This window comes from Canis lupus, chromosome 17 (genome assembly GCF_003254725.2).
Source record: "Canis lupus dingo isolate Sandy chromosome 17, ASM325472v2, whole genome shotgun sequence".
Lineage (NCBI taxonomy): Eukaryota > Metazoa > Chordata > Mammalia > Carnivora > Canidae > Canis > Canis lupus.
This window is the reverse complement of record NC_064259.1, coordinates 18,296,117-18,320,076: the sequence shown is the minus strand read 5'-3', so window position 1 is coordinate 18,320,076 and position 23,960 is coordinate 18,296,117. Positions and strand designations below refer to the sequence as shown.

General features: G+C 39.0%; 1 protein-coding gene and 1 long non-coding RNA gene across 4 annotated transcripts in view; one reads left to right on the top strand and one right to left on the bottom strand.

Annotated features, from left to right (window-relative positions):
- Positions 1-333: 333 nt before the first annotated feature.
- Positions 334-21,719, top strand: LOC112664729 (uncharacterized). Of its 2 annotated transcripts, none has more exons than XR_003139911.3 (3): positions 334-7,448; positions 7,824-7,926; positions 20,919-21,486. It is a non-coding gene; the product is annotated as an uncharacterized LOC112664729 (long non-coding RNA). The 2 variants fall into 2 exon arrangements; XR_004805933.2 differs by lacking the exon at positions 20,919-21,486 and adding an exon at positions 21,584-21,719 and having other exon boundaries at positions 338-7,448.
- KLHL29 (kelch like family member 29) overlaps positions 21,480-23,960 on the bottom strand; it is a 305,887-nt gene continuing 303,406 nt past the window's right edge. For both annotated transcript variants that reach the window (XM_025454548.3, XM_035700364.2), the window contains one exon: positions 21,480-23,669. In XM_025454548.3, the coding sequence (XP_025310333.1) occupies positions 23,486-23,669 (184 nt within the window). In that variant the 3' untranslated portion in view covers positions 21,480-23,485. The remainder of the gene's footprint in view (positions 23,670-23,960) is intronic.

Genomic DNA, 23,960 nt, shown 5'->3' with positions numbered 1-23,960 from the left:
TCCCTTCATTGATTCAACAAATTTATAGTTAGTACCTACTATGTGCCAAGCACTGTTTCAGGTGCTCAAAATAAAGCAGCAAACAAAGCAGAAAAGGTCCCTGTCTTTATGGAGCTTAAATTCTGTTAGATGTAATGTGCTTTCTGTCATGATTGGTCAGGTTCAAATTATTTATTTATTTTTATTTAGTTTTTAACGATTTTATTTATTCATGAGAGACATAGAGACAGACACAGGCAGAGGGTGAAGCAGGCTCCCCACAGGGAGTGCGATATAGGACTCAATCCCAGACCCTGGAATCATGCCCTGAGCCTAAGGCAGATGCTCAACTGCTGAGCCACCCAGACATCCCTCAAATTATTTTTTTTAATGTTCTCTCTGTAAACATCAAATGGAATATTTTGTTGTTAAAAATTTGCCAAGAACTCTTCCTTTTCCTCTTTGCTTTTCTTCTGTTTTCCATCTTAGTGAATAGAACCATATCCATCAAGGATCCAAAACCTGTCATCCTAAATTTTATCTTCTTTATGGTACATCTCATTCTAATTATGCAGCTTGTTCTGTTGATTTTTATCCCTCTAAAATGTCTCCTATCCATCACCCTTTCTCCATCATATTGCAGCTGACTTAATCTGGGTATTAATCCTTTGGTCTAAACTAGTGTAATAGCCACCAATTTGGAAGAATGTAAAGATGGGCAAAGACACAGTGTCTATCTTCAACAGGACTTTTATAAAATAAAATTCTTACATCATATTTACTAGGCACTAGGACTGTTCTGAGTGCTTTACAAATACAACTATACTCCTTTAATCTTTTGAGAACCTTATGAGCTATGTGTTATTATTATCCCCATCTTACAGGCCAGGTAAATGGAGACATAAAGTAAGTTGTCCTAGGTCAGACAGGCAGGATTCAAAGGCAGGCAGTCTGGCTCCATAGTTGATGCTCTTAATTGCTGTGTGTTCACTGCCTCTTGTGGGCGTAGAGAGAGACACAGCATAGTTCAGTATACTACATATGGCACATGTTAACAATTGAGTTATGCATGAAGTACTATGGGTATACAGAGGAGGAGCATGTAGCCCAACCTCAAGATAGCCTTCCTAAAATTGATGCCTGAGCTGATGGGAGAGGTTTTCCAGACAAGAAACAACAGAAGCATATACTGAAGAGTAAAATAGCATGACAGCTTCAGGGAAAAGTACAGGCAATTCCTAATAACCAAAGGTCAACATTTATTTAACAAATTTATTTGAGCAATGCCAATTGCCAAGCACAGTTCTTGGCATTAGAGTTACAGCTGGTTCTCTTGGAGCTTATAGTCTAGTGGGCAAAGAGGAAACCAGGTGTTAGCTAATAGTAGCCAGAAGCTTGGGTGATAATAAATACAGTAATAGTAATAGCAAACATCTGAGTGATAGGTACTATTTTAAGGATTAACCATTTAATTGTCATAGCATTTATGAGGGAAGTACTGTCCTTGATTCCACTTAACAGAAGGGGATGCTGTTGGTTAAGCAACTTGTCTGAGACTACACAGCTAATGAATGTCTTGTGTGAATTCTTGGATTCTTAACTGATTTATCACTAAGGTGAATGATAAATTCATTTGCCCTTACTCAGGTTTTTTTCACCTATTAGTAAACCTTTTAAAACTGTAGAATACTGTAGAGAATAATACAACATGTATGTTCCTATCATCCAGGATTAAATGTTAACAGTTTATTATAATTGTAGGGTTTTTTAAATTTTAAATTTTAAACATTTTTTAAAAAGATTTTATTCATTTGAGAGAGAGCATGAGGGGCTGGGGGAGAAGGAGAGGAAGAAGCAGACTCTGCTGAGCACGGAGCCCTATAATGTGGGGTTCGACCCCGGAACCCTGGGATCATGACCTGAGCCAAAGGCAGATGCTCATCTGACTGAGCCACCAAGGTGCCCCTGTAGTTCTTTTTTTAAAGAAAAAAGTTCTAGATAAGGTTGATGTCCTCTTCCTATCATTCCTTGGTCACATTCCTTTTCTTCTTCAGAGGGAGCTATTCTCATAACTTTGATGAACATTCTTTCCTGTCTGTTTTTAATTCATTTTTTGAGAAGGTAATAGTATGAGCACTGAAGACAGACTGAGTCTGAATCTTTAGTTATGTCCCTTCTTGGCTGTGGGACATGAAGCAAGTTACCTCACTTCCCTGCGTGTCAGTTTATCTGTACATGGGGGGATAACTATAGCGCCAAGCCTGTGGTGGTTATTATGAAAATTATACATTTGAATCAACAAACACATTGTTGATCTGATTGATGACCCTAGAACAGTCCCAGGCACATGGTGTGTTGAGTATGTTTTAATCATTACTACTATAATTACTACTGTTTGTATGTATCCATAAAAATAGTTTGGGGGTTTCTTAAATGTACATAAATGGAATTATTTTACATCTTTAAATATTTATATATTTTTAATTTGGAAATGCATGTGTGTGGCTTTAAGAATAAAGTAATTCTAGAAGACTTGTTACAAAACCAGTTACCCCTGATGCCTCCTTCCACCCTTTCATCCCCCCAAAAAGAATAGTCTCCCCCAGAGCCAATTGTTTTCAACAGTCTTAACTAATTATTTAGATATACATCTCTGTATTTCTAAGTGATATTCTTATGTGACTACTTCTTTACTTTCCAGTTTTTGCCTATATCTTGATTTCCCACCATGGAAGAGAATAGTCACACCTGTTCCCCATGTACCTCCATACTTGTTTTCTTATCCTTCCAGTTAGTTTTAATTTTTGTTAGATCAGTATTTATATTATTGCAACTATGTAAAAACTACCGACAGCCGAGATTTTCAGGATGCTGTAGTTTCCTTTTCCTGTATACTTTTTTGTTAATAATAGTCTTTGTTAACAAAATAGTCTTTGTTGTTATTTGCCTAGTGTTATTAACAACTAATTTGTCCCTAAGTTCATCCCCAGCAATCCGCCTCTCTATTTAATATCTTCAGACATACCAGGTATTCTAGCATTTTATCATCCTGAGAAAGTTTCTACAGGAGCATTCTAACCTTTTTCATTGGAAAGTTGAAGGTCTTACATGGTGGTTTTCCTGGGATCTCCCTTCACTGCATTCCTTCACCTTTCTCTTCTTATTAACGTTTATATCCTGTGTTACTGTGTTACTGTCTGATTTTTTAAAAAAATATTTTTAAATTTATTAGAGAGAGAGAGAGAGCATGAGCAGGGGAGAGAGAAAGAACTTCAAGGAAACTCCCTGTTGAGCATGGAGCTAGATGCAGGGCTTGACCCTCCAACCCTGAGATCATGACCCGAGCCAAAAACCAAGAGTTGGTTGCTCAACTGACTGAGCCACTCAGGTTCCTCTATTTTGATTCTTGGTGCATTTTCTTGGTTTTGTTTTCCTTTCCTAAAGCTTTTAGAATCTTCACTTTAATGTTTTGGCTAGGTGTCTGTGCTAATGGGCCTCTCTGCTCTGAAAATTCATGTCCTTTAGTTCTGAGAAATTTTCCTGAGTTACTTCCTTATGATTTACTCAACTTGTTTTTTGTTGTTGATGATAGTAGTGGTGTGTTGGTCTCCATTTCTAGAATCACTGTTCTTTAGATAGAATTGACTCTCCTAGACCATTCTCTAAATTCTGTTTCCTTCCCAGTTTTTGTGTACTTAATTTGTTCAGAGCTGTTGTTCTCTAGATTTTTTTTTTCTCTAGATTTTTAAGTATCATTTTGTTCTTGTTTAATGAATGTAAAGTCGATCAGTCTCTCTTGAGGATATTAATAATTTTTTCTTTCTTGATTTTTCTTCTCCCTGCATAGATTCTCTACCTCTAAGTTGCTTTTCCTATTTGTTTTGGCCCGTTTGGTATCGCAGCTTTTCCTTAAATGTTTGGTAATTCTTTGCTATATACTCATGCTAGGGAGTGGAGGACTAAAAAGCTGCTTTCAAAACATAGTGTAAGAATATCCAGATGGCAGAGTAGCAGAGCCTTCTCTGGAAAATGCCATCAGCCTAACTGGAAGAAAGCTATAGATAGTAACACTGGGGATCCCCTCAGGAAACCAGCCAGCCAGATCACCTGACAAAGCTATGTAGATTGGAAATGATGAATACAAAGTTGAGTGTTGGCTACTTCAGTATCATTCTCTATTCTTTTAAGAACTGACCCTGAAATTTTGCAGCTTGCTTGAAGTTTCTTGGTGGGAATGCTTTTGTTATTAAATTATTTTTACAAACAAGTTTGAGGTTTTTGAATATATACATGTACTCCTTTTGTTTGCTCCCACCTTTGCCCTCTTAACCTCATTTTCTTTTTTTTTTTTCTTTTTTCTTTTTCATTTATTTATGATAGTCACACACACAGAGAGAGAGAGAGGCAGAGACATAAGCAGAGGGAGAAGCAGGCTCCATGCACCGGCAGCCTGACGTGGGATTCGATCCCGGGTCTCCAGGATCGCGCCCTGGGCCAAAGGCAGGCGCTAAACCGCTGCGCCACCCAGGGATCCCATTAACCTCATTTTCCTTTCATTAGGTCAGTATATTAGATCCAAGAACTCAAGGGAAATTAAAGTGTTCTTTGAAAGATTTTACACTGATGCCTTTTACCCTTTTAGGAGCACCAGTTGTCTTTAGAGCACTTGGAGGTGATGGAGTCAGGTTTTCTCCTCACTTTGACTTCTATTAATGCAGCTACTTTCCTCACAGCACCTCTTGTGCAAGAAACAAATGATTGGTCTATGTAAGACCATGTGGGTTAATGGTCCTACCAGTAATGGCTAATATGGCAGGTCTAAAAGGCCACACACCAAAAGTCCGAAGACATTCTCATTTTCTTACTGTAATTTCTATTTCTTTCTGGAATTCTGGGTATCTAGAATTTTTTCAGGTTAGCATTTTGATTAACAGAAGAAGCATAGCTTCAGGGAAAGAAGTCCCTACCTAATCTTTTTGTATTTGTTCCTGATGACCTTTAAACCAAGAAAGATAAGGAAGACTGGACTGGATTTAAAAAGGTGAGTAAAGCAGAAAAAAGTTTAGTGTTACTCATATATATGTATGGGGGGGGGGTAGAGAGAATACTTGATAGGTTAAAAGTTATCTTGGCCTTTTCCCTACTACTCATCTACTGGAGATATGGAAGTTAGGAGTGTGACCATTCCATTCAGGTATCTGTGGCAACATTAAAAAATAAAAATTGGTTATAAAAGTAAGCTCTATGCCCAACATGGTACTCAAACTCATGACCCCAAGATTAAGAGTTGCATGCTCTACCAACTGAGCCAGCCAGGTGACCCTGTGACAACTTTTTTTTTTTTTAAGATTTATTTATTAGAGCAAGAGAGTGCATGGTGGGGAGGGGCAGAGGGAGAAGGAGAGAGAATCCCAAGCAGACAATGTGCTAAGCGCTGAGCTTGACTAAGGGCTCCATCTCACTGCCCTGAGATCAGGACCTGAGCTGAAACCAAGAGTCCATCACTCAACTGACTGTACCACCCAGGTGCCCCTACAACATTGTTTTTAATACCATGATGCATTATAGAGTAATTGCTGATAAGTTGCTAAGTAAGTATTAAATTTAAAAGGCCAACATTTTAATGAATTGTAAGGGTTTTGGAGGTAGGGGTCAAAAGTTGGTTTGGAAGACTGTGTGTGTGTGTGTGTGTGTGTGTGTGTGTATAAGCATGGTGGAAGATAAAACTGTATAGGTAGTTTGGGGTCTTGTTATGGAGGACCGGGCTAAAGGTATTTGTATTTTGACAATCTTGGAATGTTTTTGAACAGCACCATGACATGATGAAAATGAAAATTTAGAAGTACTGATTTGACAAGAATATGGAAAATAACTACTTCCTTTCAACAAGATATGTTGACTACCTACCATTTACTATAAGTATGTGCCAGGCACTGAAGTTACAAATCTAAGTAACATAGTCCTTGCCCTAGGAAATAACTACTCAGTAGAAGAAGATATATTAAGAAAACATTTTTTTCCTTTTTTTTTTTTTTTTTAATTTTGGTAAGTGCAATGACAATGGTGTACCTGGGGTGCTATCAGAGCATAGAGGAAGGAACTAACCCACCGGAATTCATGAGAGGGTTTTCTGGTTGGATGTGATAACAGCATCTCAAAAAATGAAGGAATGTGGTAAAAAATTGGTGAACATTCCAGGCAGAGGGAACAGTGTAACAAAAGCATAGAAACAGAGGACAAACATGTTAGTTTCGTACAACTATGGGCACTTCCCGTTTGCTGTATTCTAAAGCAATAAAAAAAGTGACGTTAACAAGGACTTTGCATGCCTTTTCTTGTATTAAAGGTGAGAGATGCTGCAGGCCTGAGCAAGGTCAGTTGTGGTAGGGTTGGTGAGAAAGGGATGGTTTCTTCTAGAAAATGTAGGGGTAAAATCATTAGAACTAAGTGATTGGATTTCAGGGACAAAGATAAAGGAGAAGCCTTAAATTGCATGTAGATTTCTGTCTGGGCATTCAGGAAGATTAGTAGCACTATTAACTGAGAATGGACAGGGGAGAGTAGCAAAGCTGGAGTGAAGGCAGTATGGGACAGTTCGACATCTAGGTCCAGCAGACATTTAGGTAAATATATCTGAAGCATAGGAGAATTCAGAGCTACAGACTTTTTGGGGTTAGCTGCTATAAGTGTTGTTCCAAACACAAGTGTGCATCAGACATGGGTGCTTCTTTGAAGCAAAATGAAAATGGTTCATAGAGGAGCAGTAATATTTAAGCTGCAGTAGAGAATGTCTTACAAAGATTGATCATAACTTCTCAAAGGTTAGACAGCCAAGAGTAGTCTCACAGAACTCAAGGAAGAGAGAATTTATGTTCAAAATTACCAATATCTAATGCTCCAGTGAAGGCTATTTAAATATGTACTAAAACCTTGCCAGTAGATATGACAATTTGGTGATCTTTGTTTGGTGTCAGGAAAAAGGGAAGGAGTGAGAGCGTAACCAGAAAGGTACACAGAGTTGAGGGACGGATTTTGATATTTATATACTGAAGGTGATGAAAGCAGCTAACCCTTCCTGAAAATGTTCTGGATTCCAGGCCTTCTTCCAAGGGCTTTCCATATATTAACTCATTTACTCCACACAGCAACCCTATGAAGTAGATACTGTTTTCCTCATTTTACTGAGGAGAGTTAATCACAGAGAAATGGTTACATGACTAACAACTGGTAAAAGAGCAGAATGAGAATTTGAACCCTGGAATTCTGACACATAGCTCCATTATTTACCACTGTCTCTGTAGAATGGTGGGGTTTGTAGATATGGAGAAGAGGAGTGATCTTAATGGATCAAGATCAGAAAAGACTGGAGGGGGGATAAAGTCAGGAACATAGGTGGGAGTTTTGGTCTTGAACAAGAGTAAGGATATTTTATTCTTGAAGACCAGAAACCAGGGCTACAGGTGGAGGTGGTAAGTTTGGGGGTGTGAGGGTCCAGGAATTGTGAAATTTAGGAATTTAATCATATCAAACTTTTCCCTCTCAAATACATATTTATCATTAGACTTATACACAGATAAGGAAAACTGCTGAAAACAAATGGATAGCTTATCATGAACTATTATTAAGATGTAAACACCATCCAGGTGAAAGAAATTGTCAGCCAATCCAGAAACTTTGTGCTCCATTCCAATTAAAACGCTCTTTTTCTCCCAAAGTGTTACCAGTATCTTAACACTTACGGTAATGTTTTTGGTTTTCCTAACAGTTTTAGCACCTGTTCTAAGTTCTACATTTAAGTTTGTCCTGCCTTTTTACTCCTTTGTCTTTTAAATCTTAACCTACAGATTCTTCCTCAATCTCTGTTTTTCCTTGCCATTAATATGATGAAGAAACCAGGTTTTGAGCTTTGAATTTCCAAGTCTGGATTTTGCTGATTGAATACCTATGGTGAGGCTCACATGTTCACTTGGGTTTTTTTTTTTTTTTTTTTTAATTTCCTATAAACTGGTACTTGGATCTAGAGTTGTGCTAATAAGGTAGCCCCTAGCCACATGTGCCTATTGAACACTTGAAATATGGCTACTCCAAATTGAGATGTTGGCTATAAGTGTAAAATGCATACTTACCTTAAAGATTTATTATAAAAATAATATGAAATATCACTCATAATTTTATATTGACTGAATATTGAAATGATACTTTGGATATATTGGGTTAAATTTCCACCTAGTTCATTTTACTCTGTAATGTGGTTAACTAGAAAATTTAAATACATATGTGGTCTATATTGTGTTTCTGTTGGGCAGCACTGATCTAGAGGCTTATTCAGATTCCAGTTTTATTATTTTTTCAAGACTACTTCATAAATAAGAGTGTGTTCTTTTGTTAGGAGGCACGTAGTATCTGGTTATTGTCTTTCTTGTGATATCATTGGTGATTGATACTAAATGCTTAGATAACTTAATTCATTAGAGTTTGCAAAATTCTGAGTTCTAATGAAATCACTCCCTACTCATTTATTATTGCCTTATCTATTATCTGGTTATCCAGGTAGGATTAATGGTTGATTCATTATCTTTATTAACCAGTTTTAAAAATGAATGATCTTCCTACTCAAAAGTGATGAATTAGTTTTCTTTGTATAATTATGAATTCATAGCTTTGAACATATTTGATATAGTTTAGTGCATTGCCCTTATTAGGCTTATTACTAAAATGGCCTGTGGGAACCTTTTCAAGTTGGTTCCTGAGCCCTTTTGACACAACCCTACTAGTCTTTGTTTACTTTTAGATTCAACTTTATCTGTAGTGATACCCTTTTTTGGTACCTGAAATTGACAGTTTGTATCTTCTTTTTATTGATCAATCTGTTTTTACTCATCTTTTAAAAAAAAAACTAGTTTTTGGTTTCATGGACTTTTTCCTATTTTTTTTTCATTTTCTTTTTTAGTTTTCTGATTTCTTAAATTCCTTTCTTCTGTTTTATGTAGTTTCTTAAATGGGGAGTTTAGATTATTGGTTTGAGGTTTTTTTAAAATATAAAGATGTACTGTTAAAAATTTATAAGCAATGTTTTAGTGGCATCCAACACATTTTGATATGTTGTATTTTCTTTTTTATTCATTTAAAAATATTTTCTACTTTACTTTGAAACTTCCTCTTTGACTCCTAGGTTATTTAAGTGTATGTTGTTTAATTTTCAAGTATTTGGGATTTCCCAGATTTTGTGTTGGTTTCTCATTTAATTCTGTTGTGGTTAAAGAACATACTTTGTATTATTTTAATTCTTTTACATTTATTCTGATTTTTTTGGTTATCTAGCATATGATCTATCTTGGTTTGTTTTTTTTTTTTAAAGGTGCACATGTATCTTTCTCTCTCTCTCTCTTCCTATCTCTCTATTTCTGTATCTATCTCTCTGTCTATCTCTACATTCAACGTGGGGCTTGAACTTGAATTCAGGACCCCAGATCAAGAGTTGTGAGATGTACCGACTGAACCACTCAGGTGCCCCCTGATACATATTATACATATTATAACTAAAGTCCATAGTTTACATTAAGGCTCAATTCTTTGTATTGTACATTCTATGCATAGGTTTTGACAAATGTATGACATATATTCATCACTACAGCATCATTAAGAATCATTTCACTGCCCTGAAAACCTCCTGTGCTCCACCTATTAATTCTTTGCTCCCTCCATGGCAACCACTGATCTTTTTATGGTCTCCATAGTGTTTTCTTTTCTAGAATGTCGTGGAGTGAAAATTATGTAGTATGTAGCCTTTTCAGATTGGCTTCTTCTTTTACTCAGCAATATGCACTTAAAGATCTCTCATGTCTTCTCGTGGCTTGATAACTCCCCCCCCCCTTTTTTTTAAACACAATAACATCCATTGTATGGATGTACCATTGAATGGATAACAGTATGTTATCTGTTAGCCTATCGAAGGACATCTTGGTTGCTTCCAAGTTTTGGCAGTTTTGAATAAAGCTGCTATAAATATTCATGTGCAGGTTTCTGTGTGAACATAAGTTGGCAATTCATTTGGTAAATACCAAATATTGTGATTGCTGGATTATATGGAAAGAGTATGTTTAGTTTTGTAAGAAACTGCCAAACTGTCTTCCAAAATGGCTGTGCTATTTTACATTCACACCAGCAACAAATGAGAGTGAATACCTGATGTTCCATAACCTCCCTAGAATTTGATATCGTCAGTGTTTTGGCCTAACAGGTGTGTAGTAGTATCTTGTTGTTTTCTTTCTTTTTCTTTTTCCTTTCTTTTTTCTTTTCTTTTCTTTCTTTTTTTTTTTTCTTTTTTTTTGAGAGAGAGAAAAAAAAGCATAGGGTTGGTGGGGAGGAGCAGGGGAAGAGGGATAGAGTAGTGGGGGGGAGAGAGAGAGACACAGAGAGAGAGAATCTTAAGAATGTTCCATGTTGAGCTGAGGTGGGGCTCAATCTCACCACACTGAGGTCATGACCTGAGATGAAATTAAAAGTCAGAAACTTACCAACTGAGCCATCCAGATTTTGATTTGCAGCTCTCTAATGCTGTGGTATTGAGCATCTTTTTATATGTTTATTTATCATCTTTATATGGGAAAATGTTGGTTTAAATTTTTTGTCTTTTTAAAATGAGTTGTTTCCGTATTGTTAGGTTTTTAAATTTTTTAAAAAATTTTATTTATCTATTTGAAAGCGAGATTGAGGGGGAGAGCATGTGCGGTGGGGAGGAGGTGGAGGGAGAGGGAGAAGCAGACTCACCCTCAGTCCACTGAGCAGGGTGCCCAATGCGGGGGCTTGATCCCAGGACCCTGAAATCATGACCTGTGCTAAAGGCAGACACTTAACCAAATAAGACACCCAAGTGCCCCTGAGTTTTTTTTTTTTAAAATACCTTATTATTAAGTCATCTCTACTGTACACCCATCGTGAGATTCAAATCTACAACCCCAAGATCAAGAGTGGCATGCTCTACCAACTAAGCCAACTGAGCCTATATTGTTGAGTTTTAAGAGTTCATTGTATACTTTGGATAGCAATCCTTTATCAGAGGTGTATTTTGCAAAACTTTCATCCCAGTCTGTGGCTTATCTTTTCATTCTCTTAACTGTGTCTCTGTCACTTTACTTTGAATTTCTCGGTATTATTATATTTTTAGTAAGTTTCTTTTAGAAAGCTGTATCTTTTTACTTTTTTTTTTCCAAAAAAACTCACAACCTCTGTTTTTAAATTGGGATATTTATTTACACTTAATGTAATTTTTTAAAATTGTAAAATACACATAAAATTTAACATCCTAACCATTTTTATTTTTTTATTTATTTTTTTTGGGGGGGACTTAACCATTTTTAGGTATACAATTAATGGTATTCAGTATATTCACAGTGTTGTGCAGCTATCATTATTATCCACCTCCAGAACTTTTTTTAAGAAAATATTTATTCATTTATTTTAGGGAAAGAGTGTGTGTAAGCAAGTGTGAGTAGGGGAGGGTCAGAGAGAGAGAGAATCTCAAGCAGACTCCATGCTGAGCACAGAGCCAATTGGGGCTTGATCTCATGACCCTGAGATCATGACCTGAGCCGAAATCAAGAGTCAGACACTTAACTGACTGAGACACCCCTCCAGAACTCTTTATCTCGGAAAATTGAAACTCTACTTATTAAGGAACAACTCCTTTCCCTCCTTTTGACAGCCTCTGTCAACTGCCATTTAACTTTCTATTTCTGAATTTGACTACACTAGGCACCTCATATAAGTGGAATCGTACTCTATATGTCTTTTGTAACTGGCTTATTTCACTTAGCCAGAATTTCCTTTCTTTCTGAGGTTGAATACTATTTCATTGTATGTACATATCCCTTTTAAAAAATCCATTAATGGGATCCCTGGGTGGCTCAGTGGTTTGGCGCCTGCCTTTGGCCCAGGGCGCGATCCTGGAGTCCCGGGATCGAATCCCATGTCAGGCTCCCAGCATGGAGCCTGCTTCTCCCTCCTCCTGTGTCTATGCCTCTCTCTCTCTCTATGTCTATCATAAATAAATAAATCATTAAAAAAAAATCCATTAATATATTGATGGTTTCCTGGGTTGCTTCCACCTTTTGGCTGTTGTGATTAATGCTATGAATAGGGGTGTACAAATATCTCTTTTGAGTCTCTGCTTTTAATTCCTTTTGGTATATCCTGAGAAGTGGAATTGCTGGGTCATATAGTAATTCTATTTTTAGTTTTATGAAGAACCACCGTTCTGTTTAATATCGTGGTTGCACCATTTTCCATTCCTCCCAACAGTGCAAGAAGGTCTAATTCCTTCCCATTCTCCTCAACCCTTGTTGTTTTCTGTATCAATTGATAGCTGCCATCCTAATGAGTGTGAGGTAGTTTATACTCAATGTAATTGTGGATGTGTTTGGATTTAACGCTGTCATTTTATTTTTCTCTTTTCTTTTTGTCTCCTCTTTTTTATTTCTCTACTTCCTCTTTCTTGGAGTCTTTTGGACTATTTAAATACAGTTTAGTATATAATTTTATTTATTTTTAGTATATCATTTTAATGTATCTGTTGGTAAGACAGACTTTGCAGATGCAAGGAAAAAACGTTCTTCCCTGGAGCTCCAGGAAGGAACACAAGTCTTTGACACCTTGATTTTAGGTCATTAAGGACCATTGTTTACTTCTGGCCTCCGGAGTTATAGGATAGTACATTTGTGTTATCCTAATTCACTAAATTTACAATAATTTCTTAACAGCAGCAATAGGAAAATGATATAGCTCCACATATGCACCATTCAGAAGCTGGTCTAGGAGGATGTGGGGGTGATCCACATCACAGTTTGCTCTCTGTTGATTTGGGTTAGCTCCTGAGTGTGTGCAACTTGCGATTTCTTTTTTTTTTTTTTAAGATTTTATTTATTTATTTATGAGAGAGAGAGAGGCAGAGACACAGGCAGAGGGAGAAGCAGGCTCCATGCAGGGAGCCCGACATGGGACTTGATCCCCCGTCTCCAGGACCACACCCTAGGCTGAAAGCGGCGCTAAACCCCTGAGCACCCGGGCTGTCCCAACTCGGGATTTCATACAGCAATCATTCTCCTGCTCCTTTCTTTTTATTTATGATAGTCACACACAGAGAGAGAGAGAGAGAGATGCAGAGACACACAGGTAGAGGGAGAAGCAGGCTCCATGCACCGGGAGCCCGATGTGGGATTCGATCCCGGGTCTCCAGGATCGTGCCCTGGGCCAAAGGCAGGCGCTAAACCGCTGCGCCACCCAGGGATCCGTCCTGCTCCTTTCTCTTTGAGATCTTCTCCCACACTTTTGGGTTCCTAAGAGCCCCCTTTCCTGGTGGTCTGGCTGGAAAGAGAGAAAAGAAGCTTCATGGATATGCCCATTATCTTTGTCATTGCTGCCATGGGTTTAGGTCTGGAGAGTCCAGAGAGAGCATTTTTCTTCTGTAATTCTCGCTGCCCTGGAGTGTGATCCAGGACACACAGGAAATAAAAGGCAAACCCAGGAACTCAGCACTGTTTGGGTCATTGTGTGAGTGCTGCATTTCCTGCCCAGTTCACCTGCTTTATGTATTTTGCAGAGTCCTTAGGTAATTGCTTTTCCAGGACTTCTGGGTGTAATCAGTGAGAGAGGGGATGCAAGGAGGGGAGGGGGTAGAGTGTGGTCACTGAATCTTAACCAGAACCAGAAATTCTTTCATTTCTTTATTACTTTAAGAAATTGCCTGTCTTCTTTACCTTCTGTTTGTCATAAGGCATTACCTAATGTTTTTTATTAACTCGTAAGTTCTTCCTACTTTAGTGTACATTTCTAACGTGATCTTTTTTTCCCTTCTAATTCTAATCTTCTCTGTAGGATTCCAATTTTAGTATATGTGCTGCTGAAGCACTCTAATTCTTCCTGAGTTATTTCATATCCTTTGTGAGTTTTTCTAATTCTGGTTTATATTGTTCTTTCATTCTTCCATTATTGTTTTGTGTCCTTTAGCTTGTTTTGAAATAGTAGGTCATAGTTTTCTTGTATTCTTTGGCATGTCTTTCTGGAGGGCTTTTATTACCTATAGGGGGTAGCCTTCTCCTTTTAAAGCTTTTTCTTATAATATATGGGATTTTCCCTCAAGCCTTTTGTTGCTCACTTTTATATGAAATTTTCTCGAACTTTTAGAAGGAAGCCTGAATTTCACAGTGTTAGAGCTCTCTCTTCTGTTATGTTTGTGAAGTGTTTAAATACAGGACTGCTTACTTTCTGAAATCTCTTGACTTTGTTCCTCTCCCCTACTTTTATCTGGGTCTCTCTTTTGTCCCTGTGCTGTTCAGTTTAGACTGTATCCCTAGTAGCTTTGTCCATATGGGATGTGGTCCTGAAAGGGGGCTGGCATTGCCTTTGAGGATTCACAAGGCTCCCATTACCTTCCCCTCACCTGAAGACTAGAGTTTGCAAGGCTTCTTGGACTGAGATGCTCTGAGCTCTGCCCCCACCTCTCCAGTGAGTGTCTGTAGGGGTTCCTAATTCTATTAGTTGCCCCAGGCTCTCTTCACATATGGACCACAGTCTCAAAGGTGTTAGTGGTTTGATTCTACACACTTGGGATTGGGAGTTCCAGACCTTCCTTGTCACCTAGTTTTGTTTTTAGATGTTATCCATGAGTCTATGAATTTTCCATCATGATTTCTCTGTTTTTAATGGGCTGTTGAGAAAGATTCAAACAATGGTACTGCCATTGCACCATCCTCCACCTCAGTTGTTTTTATACAGAGTCATGCTCATGTGCTAAGAATGAGGGGTTCTATGTATGAAATGCAAGGGGGAGGAGAGCTGCTGGAGGTTTGCTGTAGTCACTGATGGAAATAGGGAGCTCTTCAGGAACGATGAGAATAAGGTAAACTCACAGGTGAGAGTGGGGAGCATGTTCGAGTCATGGTACCAGCCCATGTGAATGTGGGTTTTTTTTCTCTGGTAGGTATCACCCCAAATGAAGCCTCAGGGGAGGCTGACACCTGGATTAGGATTACAGTTAGGATTATAGTTTTGCCTTGTTGGTCTGGTCCAAGGACTGAAACATCAAGTGGTTGAGATAACTTTTGGGAGGGGAATTTTGTTCCTGGGTATGGGTGGACGTGAGATCAGGGTAACCAGGGTAGGGCTGTGAACTTGGACAAGGGAAAGGATCTGGGAACTGAAAATCTGTAATGAAACTAAAGAGCAAATACAAAAGGGGAATCATGTGAATGTGCTCGATGGAGACTGTTGTCAGAGCTGGAATTGGAAGATTTCATAGGTCAGATACAGGTTAAAAAAAAAAGAGAAGAGTCTAGAAACAGGTGCAATTTCATATATTTGATCCCTATAAGTTATCAAATGCTCTGGAATTTCCAATTTCTCAACAAATGGTGAAATCAGTTGGCATTACTCTACAATTGTCATAGGAGCTTGAGAGCCACAAGTAAAACCACAGGCTTAAAAAAAAAACTTTAGAACTATTAATAAAAACACATGAATAGTCTGAATCATGTGTCTGTGGCTATCTACACAGAGCACAGAGCTTTTCTAATGTTCTCATTATGACAACAAAGCAAAATTAATTTTGATATGAAATAACATTATTTCTAAACATTGCATATAGTTACTTTGCTTATAGCATAAAATTCCTTGGGAAAGTGTTGGAAATTAATTACAAATTTCTATTTTAGCATTTTAATGAGTGCAAAGTATTTTAACAGACTTTGCAACAAAATATCCTTTTAAAAAGAAAAGTGACAATCCACAAGTAGCATTGTACTTAATACGTTACTGAAATAAAGGTTATTGGTGGTGGGAAGAAATTACTTCATATATTTAGAAGAAACATCAGTAAGCTGTCAGTTTTGTCGTTTACCAGAGTTTAATAAGGAAATTTCTTTAATAAGATAATGTTTAAAATGGAGTTGGTTGCAAAGAAAGGAGTAATTAATTGCCTATCACACTATAAAAAATCAGTTTCACATGTTTGGAATGTTTCTTTACACTAATTTCCACATCGTTTGAACTTAAATATGTATACAAAGAATCAAAAAAGCAAAATATCATCAAAACGCATTTTTTCCCACATGCTTAAGATTTTATAGCTGGAATTGGATGGAAATTTATCTCACTATTAACACAAATGTTAATATAAAAAATACTTAATAGAATTTTTGTTTTAATAGATTTTAATAAGAATATTGGAATTTGAAAGTTTTTAATTTTCAGTGTTGATGGGACAAGTGATGATTTCTCTGTTCCCTGATCTCTGATGCAGTCAGTCCCCTTGTTGAGAAGACTGTCATGTTGTTCAAAATAAATTAATAAAGTACAAAATGCCCGAGAATCTTTTCCAGAAATTGTCAGGTCACACATTTGCAACTATCTAGTTGTGTGGATATGTGGTTGGGTATTTTCGTTGGGTAGAGAGGTTATAGTGTGATTGTTTACTTTAATCTTTTTATATTCCAGCATGAGAGATGCTGAAGTCTTTTTGGTGCTTAGAAAATTGCAGTGAAACATATTTTGCAGTATTCAGAAAAAGGATTTGTTGAGTTTAAAGAATACTGATCTGCTAATTTATAAAAATATCAATTTTAAGAAATACTTTGAGAATTCTAAATCAATTTGCTTCTGAATCTTTCACAATATTACCTTTACTCTGTGCATCTTTCAAAGGTGAGGGTCAGGTGTATTGACCCCAGGATCCCATGTGACTATGTGCGTGCCCAGGGGTGGGGAGGGGCAGAGGGAGAGAGAGAATCCCAAGCAGTCTCCACATCCAGCAGGGAGCCTGATACAGGTCTTTTTTAAAGATTTTTTTTTAAATTTTTATTTATTTTATGATAGTCACACACAGAGAGAGAGAGAGGCAGAGACACAGGCAGAGGGAGAAGCAGGCTCCATGCACCGGGAGCCCGACGTGGGATTCGATCCCGGGTCTCCAGGATCGCACCCTGGGCCAAAGGCAGGCGCTAAACCGCTGCGCCACCCAGGGATCCCACTGATACAGGTCTTGATCTCAGGACCCTGAGATCATGACCTGAGACGAAATCAAAAGTCAGATGCTTAACCAACTGAGCCTCCTAGGTGCCCCTTGTGTCATAATTTTAGAAGAGAAGTTTTCTAGATTTGGGGGTAGGGGGGTGGGAGGCAATTTGTGGCCAAATACATTTGGAAAACACTTGCTTTGTGTATCCACTTTCGTAAAGTTGGAATGAATGCTAGTCTGTTTTTGACTCTGAGAAGTTCCATAGTAAAGAAACCTGTTTAACCTTGTTTAACCTAGCATTTCCCAAATTAATTTAGTCTCAAAACCTTGCACAGTATACAAAAGTTTATAGCAGCGTTATTTGTAATTATTAAAATGTAGAAGCAAGTCAAATGTCCATTGGCTGATGAATGGATAGACAAAATGTATCCATTTAAAAAAAATTTTAGGTAATCTCTCTGCCCAATGTTTGGCTTGAACTCATGACCCTGAGATCAAGAATCATGTTCTCTACCAACTGAACTAGCCAGGTGCCCCAAAATGTATCCATATTTTTATATATGTCCATTTAATATACTCACTCAGTGGAGTATTATTTGGCCATAAAAAGGAGTGAAATACTGATACACACTATAACATAGGGGAATCTGAAGAACACTATGCTAAGTGAGAGAAGCCAGAGACAGGAGACCATACATCACATGATAACATTTGTATGATGTGTCCATAATAGACTAATTCCTAGAAACAAAGTAGATCAGTGGTTGCCATGAACTGGTGAAGAGTGACTGCTAAGGGATTGGGGTTTCATTTTGCTAAGGTGAAAATGTTCTGCAATTAGGTAGTGGTGATGGTAACTCAACTCTGAATATACGAAAAGCCACTGAATTGTATGCTTTAAAAGGGTGAATGTTATCATATCATAGCCAAGTTATGTCAAAAGGCTGTTATTTGATGAATAACCATAAGAAAGAGTCTACACCAACAACTAGGTAAGAAGTCAGGAGGGCTTAAAATAAGGTAGTGGGATGGAGAGGTAGGAGAGAGAATGTGGAGGGGTGACCTGTAGAGCTCCAAAGACTGATTTCTACCAACGAGGATGCAAAGTCTCCAGGCCGAAACTCTGAGGAGGCAGGCTGATGGGTCCCCTGGCGCACAGGCTTGCACTATCAGTGGCTAGCTTCCCCGAAAATGATGGAATTCCACACATGTGGTAAATAAAAATGCTTGGACAAAAACTGTTGCTTCTTTAGTCATCTGTAGACAAGAGGGATGGTCAAAGCAGTGCACAGAATCATAGCCTTGCCTTTATACTTTCCATAACTCAAAATATTTTTCATGCTGCCAGTAGAGGTTGAGTAATCTGGCTGTCTCTGCTCGTCAGGGTGAGGTGCTCTGTGGGGCAAGGTAAGAGGCCGTGGCCCTTGCCTGCTGAGGATGTAGTCTTACTGACCTAGTATGATCCACTCAAAGGCTCTCCTCACCTTTCATGAGGAAAGACACGGAAGTGACCTGCCAAATGCTACATAGAGGGCAACAGAGCACATAGGTTTGAGATTTGGGATGGTAAGCATAGATTTTTGGGTTGTCTAGTTTTTGCCATCATGTGGTAAAGGCAGACTTTTTGGAGTTGACTTCACATTTTAGTCAGCCCCTTGACCTAGGTGGGGGGGAACACTTTAACCTACTTCTTGAATGCCAAGGTCATGATTATGCCCTTTATAGCCGAGGATGGTGCAGCCAACAGTGGGCTGTTTTTCCCTTTTCTTAACTCTCCCAGGCTGAGATTGTGGTCGGTAAGAATGTTAGGAACCCCTTAAAGAGTCCTTTACAGAGTGAAGGCTCTCAGGAGGAGTTTCAAATGAGGCAGCAATGGATGTCTAATGTATCAGTGGACTCTTTTCCTTTCCCTAGAACCATTTCCTGCATAAAGTCAAAGCCTTCAGTGGAGGAGCCAGTGTGTTGCTGAGATTCTTACTAGGCAAAGGGAAAATTGCTTCTCAAGAGGACCATGTCTAACACAGAGCAGCATGTCTGTTCTATTAACGGAATTCTTCTTAGTAGAGATTTCTGAGGTAGCTTGGGGTGGGGGTGGGGAGATGGAGTCTTAGTCTTGGAGTCTTAAGAGCTACATAAGTCTCGTCTGCCATGTGATGTAGCACAGGCTCTCTGGAGTCTCACTGAGTGGGGTTTGAGTGCCAATGTGCCTTAGACCAACTCTGTTTCATGTCTGGAACCTGTGCAGCAGGGATAGCCATCTGCAATATTGTTGGGAGGACTGGATGCGATAATGTATGGAAAATACTTGGGGTATGGCACAACTATTACTGCATACAGGTCACTTAACTTTTCTAAGATTGTTTCTTCCTCAGGAGTGAAGATGATGCCCTGTGACTTTTAGGGTAGTTGAGAGGATAAAATGAGATAATGTATGCAATTATGCTATACCAATACGTGATTGAGATTTAATTAGAGAAGCCCTTCAAGGATCTTGGTAACCCATTCCAGAGTTTTAGTGCTAGTACGTTTATCCTTATGCTGAACTAGAATTTTTCCTTCTTTGTTATTATCCTTTTCATCTCACTTGGCCTTCTAAGAACACAAAAGAGTTCATTTGTTTCATGAAAATCTTCATGCACTGAAAGATATATTCCATTTGCCTTTAACCTTTAGGTTTTTTTTTTTTTAACCTTTAGGTTTAAAAAAATATTACTGTAAATTTTCTTATCTGTAATTCTTTGTTGTTTTATTCTAAACTCTCTAACTTTTCCATTGCTTCTGACAGCCAAAATAAGAAATGATCTTTGAGAGTTTCTCAGACTAAAATATAGAGGGAAGTTTACTTTCTATCCTCAATTCCTCGTTAAAATATCTATATCTTTTATTATAAAAGTAACATTTCTTTATATACATTTTGGAGAAGAGGGAAGGAAAGTTGCCCACAATTGCATCAGTACAATTAATAGTTTTATGACTATATATCTGGTTATTTTTATGTACATATTTTATGTATATCTTTGTAGTTTATATATCTTTGTACATATCTTACATAATCGCAATCATATACAAATATGAATCTTACAATGTTTATATTGCTGCTTGTCTTTAGCACCTAACCCATAGAATTATAAGGATTCAATGCTCTAAGTGCTTACCACAGTGTCTGGCATAAAGTTAGTGTCAATAGGTTGGAATTAGTTATTATATGACATTTTTCTGATGGGTACCCAAAAGTGGATTTACTGGGTCAGATACTTTTTGCACTCTTGATAATGTCACCTTACACATTGCTTTCTAGAAGCCATTTCAGTTTATAAAGCACTTGGCATTAAAAAGTCTCGTCGCTCCTCGTCAGCACTTGGAGCTCCCCCAGTACCTCCCCACTTTGTTTTTAGGTTTGGGAAGGTAATTTAGTAGGTAAAGATAATACCTCATTATTTAAGTGTCATTATTTCATAACTACCAATGTTGAACTTGTCTTACATTTACTAGCTAATGTTCCCTCTTGTAGAGTCTGTCTATGACTTATTTAACAATTGGAATCACTTAACGTTTTCTTATTGAATTATGTAGGCTCTTTAATAAAGATATTAATCCTTTGTCATATGGACTGCAAATATTTTTCTTGACTGTTTTCTTATTTTGGCTATGATTTTTAAAAATTCATACATGCACATACACAGACGCACACACACACATACACATAATGTGATCCATCTCCTATGTGCCTGACCCTTGCCAGGTCTGATGGTAGTACCTTGAGTCCAATGAGAGACTCCTCCCATAGTTACACGGGCTCCTGATACAGTGGTCACACATGTCTTTTATGGTGAAAGTACACAGACTCTTCATAGGCCCAGAGAACACTTTTCCCTTGATTTGGGGAAACAGAAGAAAGGAGCTAACAACTATTGCTTGGTTTTAATAACAGGTTATGTTTCAACTCTTCATGATTGGAATCTTCAAACATTCTCCATCCTTTCCTCTAGGATTGGTGTTTCTGAGGATACTATTTCAGATATTTATTTGGCAAGTTAAGTATATGGTCTACCCATCATAGGCTTCAGCTGAGTCCTCTGAAGAGGACTCCCACCTACCCTGATCTACCTTCTTCACATCTTTTCTTGCAAGAAGATGCTAGGTCGTAATGACATTTGGGGACTGAGGGCACGGGGCTCTTCACATGGATGAAATGCTGGTGAATCTACCTTCTACTACTACCCTGTTAAATTTAAACTTCTTTCCCTGTAAGAGAGTGAGCAATCCTACCTGGCACCCAGGAAAGCCTTGTGTGGATATCCTTAGGAGAACAAATTGGGTCTGTATGTTCCCTTGCTAAGGAGTGCTGTCCTTTCTCATCATCAAGATCTGCACTAATGTCTATAATAGAGCCCAGATGGCTGATGTGTGAGAGCAGGAGCAGGCCTCCATGGGGTTTCTCCTCACTGTGGCCAGGGTGGTGGCACACAAAGGCATTCCATTGGCTTCTGAGTCTAGATCTATAAATATATTTATTATAATATAACAAGAACTTAACAATAAACATATACTATATACAATACCATTACAGAGAACCCTGTTTTATATCATTCACAGAAATAGCCAGTTTTGCTCCAGTGTGATAAATGAGGAGAGAAACGGAATTTCAATGTCATCTGTGTTGAGTCTTGCTGACCACTAACACCTCCTTTGGAGGCAGATGCACACCAAACGCTAACATTAGCCCTGCCCCAGGCAGTTAGAATTTTGTGCTCCGGTCCTTGGGTTCACACTTGCACCCTGTTTGACATAAATACTTTAAATGACATACAATGTATGTAGTTTTGTGCTTATTACTTTTTAAAAGAATAAATAATATTAAAAACTGCATAACGAAGCTCGGTATCTTGTCCAAGTGGGAGTCACACTTGTAGTGCTAAAAGTTGATGCCCGACATTAGAATCGGAATTTTGTGTCATTAAATACCGAAAGATGGAAAGCATGTCCTGTCCTTTTGTCCTTAGAAATGGTTTTTATCATGAAATGACGGCAAGTTGACTTCCCAGATATAAAAATGGTAAATGCGTATTTGGTACCAACTTCAACTAAACAGCGCAGTGGCGGCGGCTCTCTTCTTGCCCTGGAATGGAAACTGATCACCGCGTGAGGTTTGAGGGTCTGAGGACTGGCAGGAAGGCCTTTCTGTCATGAGCCACGGTGTGACCTTCCTCCTGGCTTCCCTTTCTCTGGTTAATATGCTACAGGAAGAGTGATTCTGCTCATGCCCCCTCAGGCCTTGGCTGTCATGGCTCGCCTACGAAGGCTGTCCCCATCCTGAGAGCTCTTGTGGCAGGTGCCTTAATATATAGCTATAAATATCAAAAATAGTCTCCTGTGCTTTGTAGACATTTATTCTCCCTCCCTCCCTTCTTCCCTTCCCACCCGGCCTGGGTCCTCAGCTTTACCTCATGGAGGGAGCTGGACTGGTGTCATGAGCCAGAACTGGTTTCCTTCTAGAACAGAATCTTCTTTGACAATGCCTCCATGAGGCACAGCTCTTATGGGGGCTGTCTGGGAGTTACATTTTTTAAAAAATAAAATGAGGGCATTCAGCCCCCACCCAGGAGAGATCCTCTATTCTGCACATAGAAAAAATTAGAGCAAATGCCCCTCTCTGGCACTACCTACAAAGAGCTTTGGGAATTCCCGCATTATCCTCTCATGGCCTCCTCCTTCTCTCAGTACTTAAAAATAGCCTTTTTGTTTATCAAGAAAATGCCTTGGAAATCTAAATAATTCATATCGGACAAGAGAAAACTAGCACAGTCACCTGTCCTCCAGCAAAAATGTGGTAGAAAAACCTGTGAAGGACAAAAGGTTCTCCCAGCTGTCCCTAGGCTGCCCCTGCACTGCCACTCCAGCCACACACATCTGGCTCTGCATGGGTGGCTGGACTTCTCTTCGGCCCGGCGGGGACCAGGAGCCTCCTAGGCCTTGTGCCGCCCAGTATTGTCCCTTCTCTTCTATCGGCCACGGAAAAGTGTAGATTGGTTAAAAACAAAAGTAGGAATCAAAGTGATAAGGACACTTTGATCTTATTCCAAGAGAGCCTGACACCTAATATTGTCATAGGATAACTGATCTACGGTTCTTTAGGGATCAGGCTTGCTCTGCAGGAAGGAAAAATCAGCTTCTCTCTCCCAGTCGAAAAATATGTGAAACTCTATTGCACCGGGCAGAGTGAGCGCCTCCATTCAGAGCAAGTGCCTTTGCAGGAGCCCCCAGGCCCAGCTCCTCGGATGGTTGTGGTTCCTGCTGCTCGGAGCACTGTGCTCCCGTTTCCCCCAAAGGCGAGGATGATTTTCTACATTCAATGTAGAGAGTATTCAAAATGTTTAGCGCAGTGATTCCCTTGATTGTGTCTATCAGCCTCTTATTGATGTTGCTGAACATTGATCATTGTGAGTAGCATCTGCCTCACCAGACTCGTCCAGTCTCGTCGCGGGCTTTCTGCTGACGTCAGCCGCTTTGAATATATTTCTTTATCACGACGCAGCCGTGTCTGAACACAGGGCAGGGCATGTGGGGTAGTAGCGTCCATGTGTTGGTCGCGGGCTCGTAGGCTTCCATGTTGCCCAGGGCAGGCCCCTCACTGCTAACAATGCCTCCAGTTGCATAAATCTTGCCATCAAGCACCACGGCGCTGCCGGGGAAAGTGGGGAGAGAATTAGCCACTTAACTTCCAGCTTGGGCCTGGAGATGGATTCTTTTTGTTTTTGTTATTTTTTTAAGATTGTATTTATTCATGAGAGACACACAGAGAGAGGCAGTGACACAGGCAGAGGGAGAAGCAGGCTCCCCATGGGGAGCCCGATGCAGGACAGGATCCCAGGACCCTGGGATCACGTCGTGAGCCAAAGAGAGATGCTCAACCACCGAGCCACCCAGGTGCCCCTGGAGATGGATTCTTAATACCCTGTCCTGGTGCAAGCTG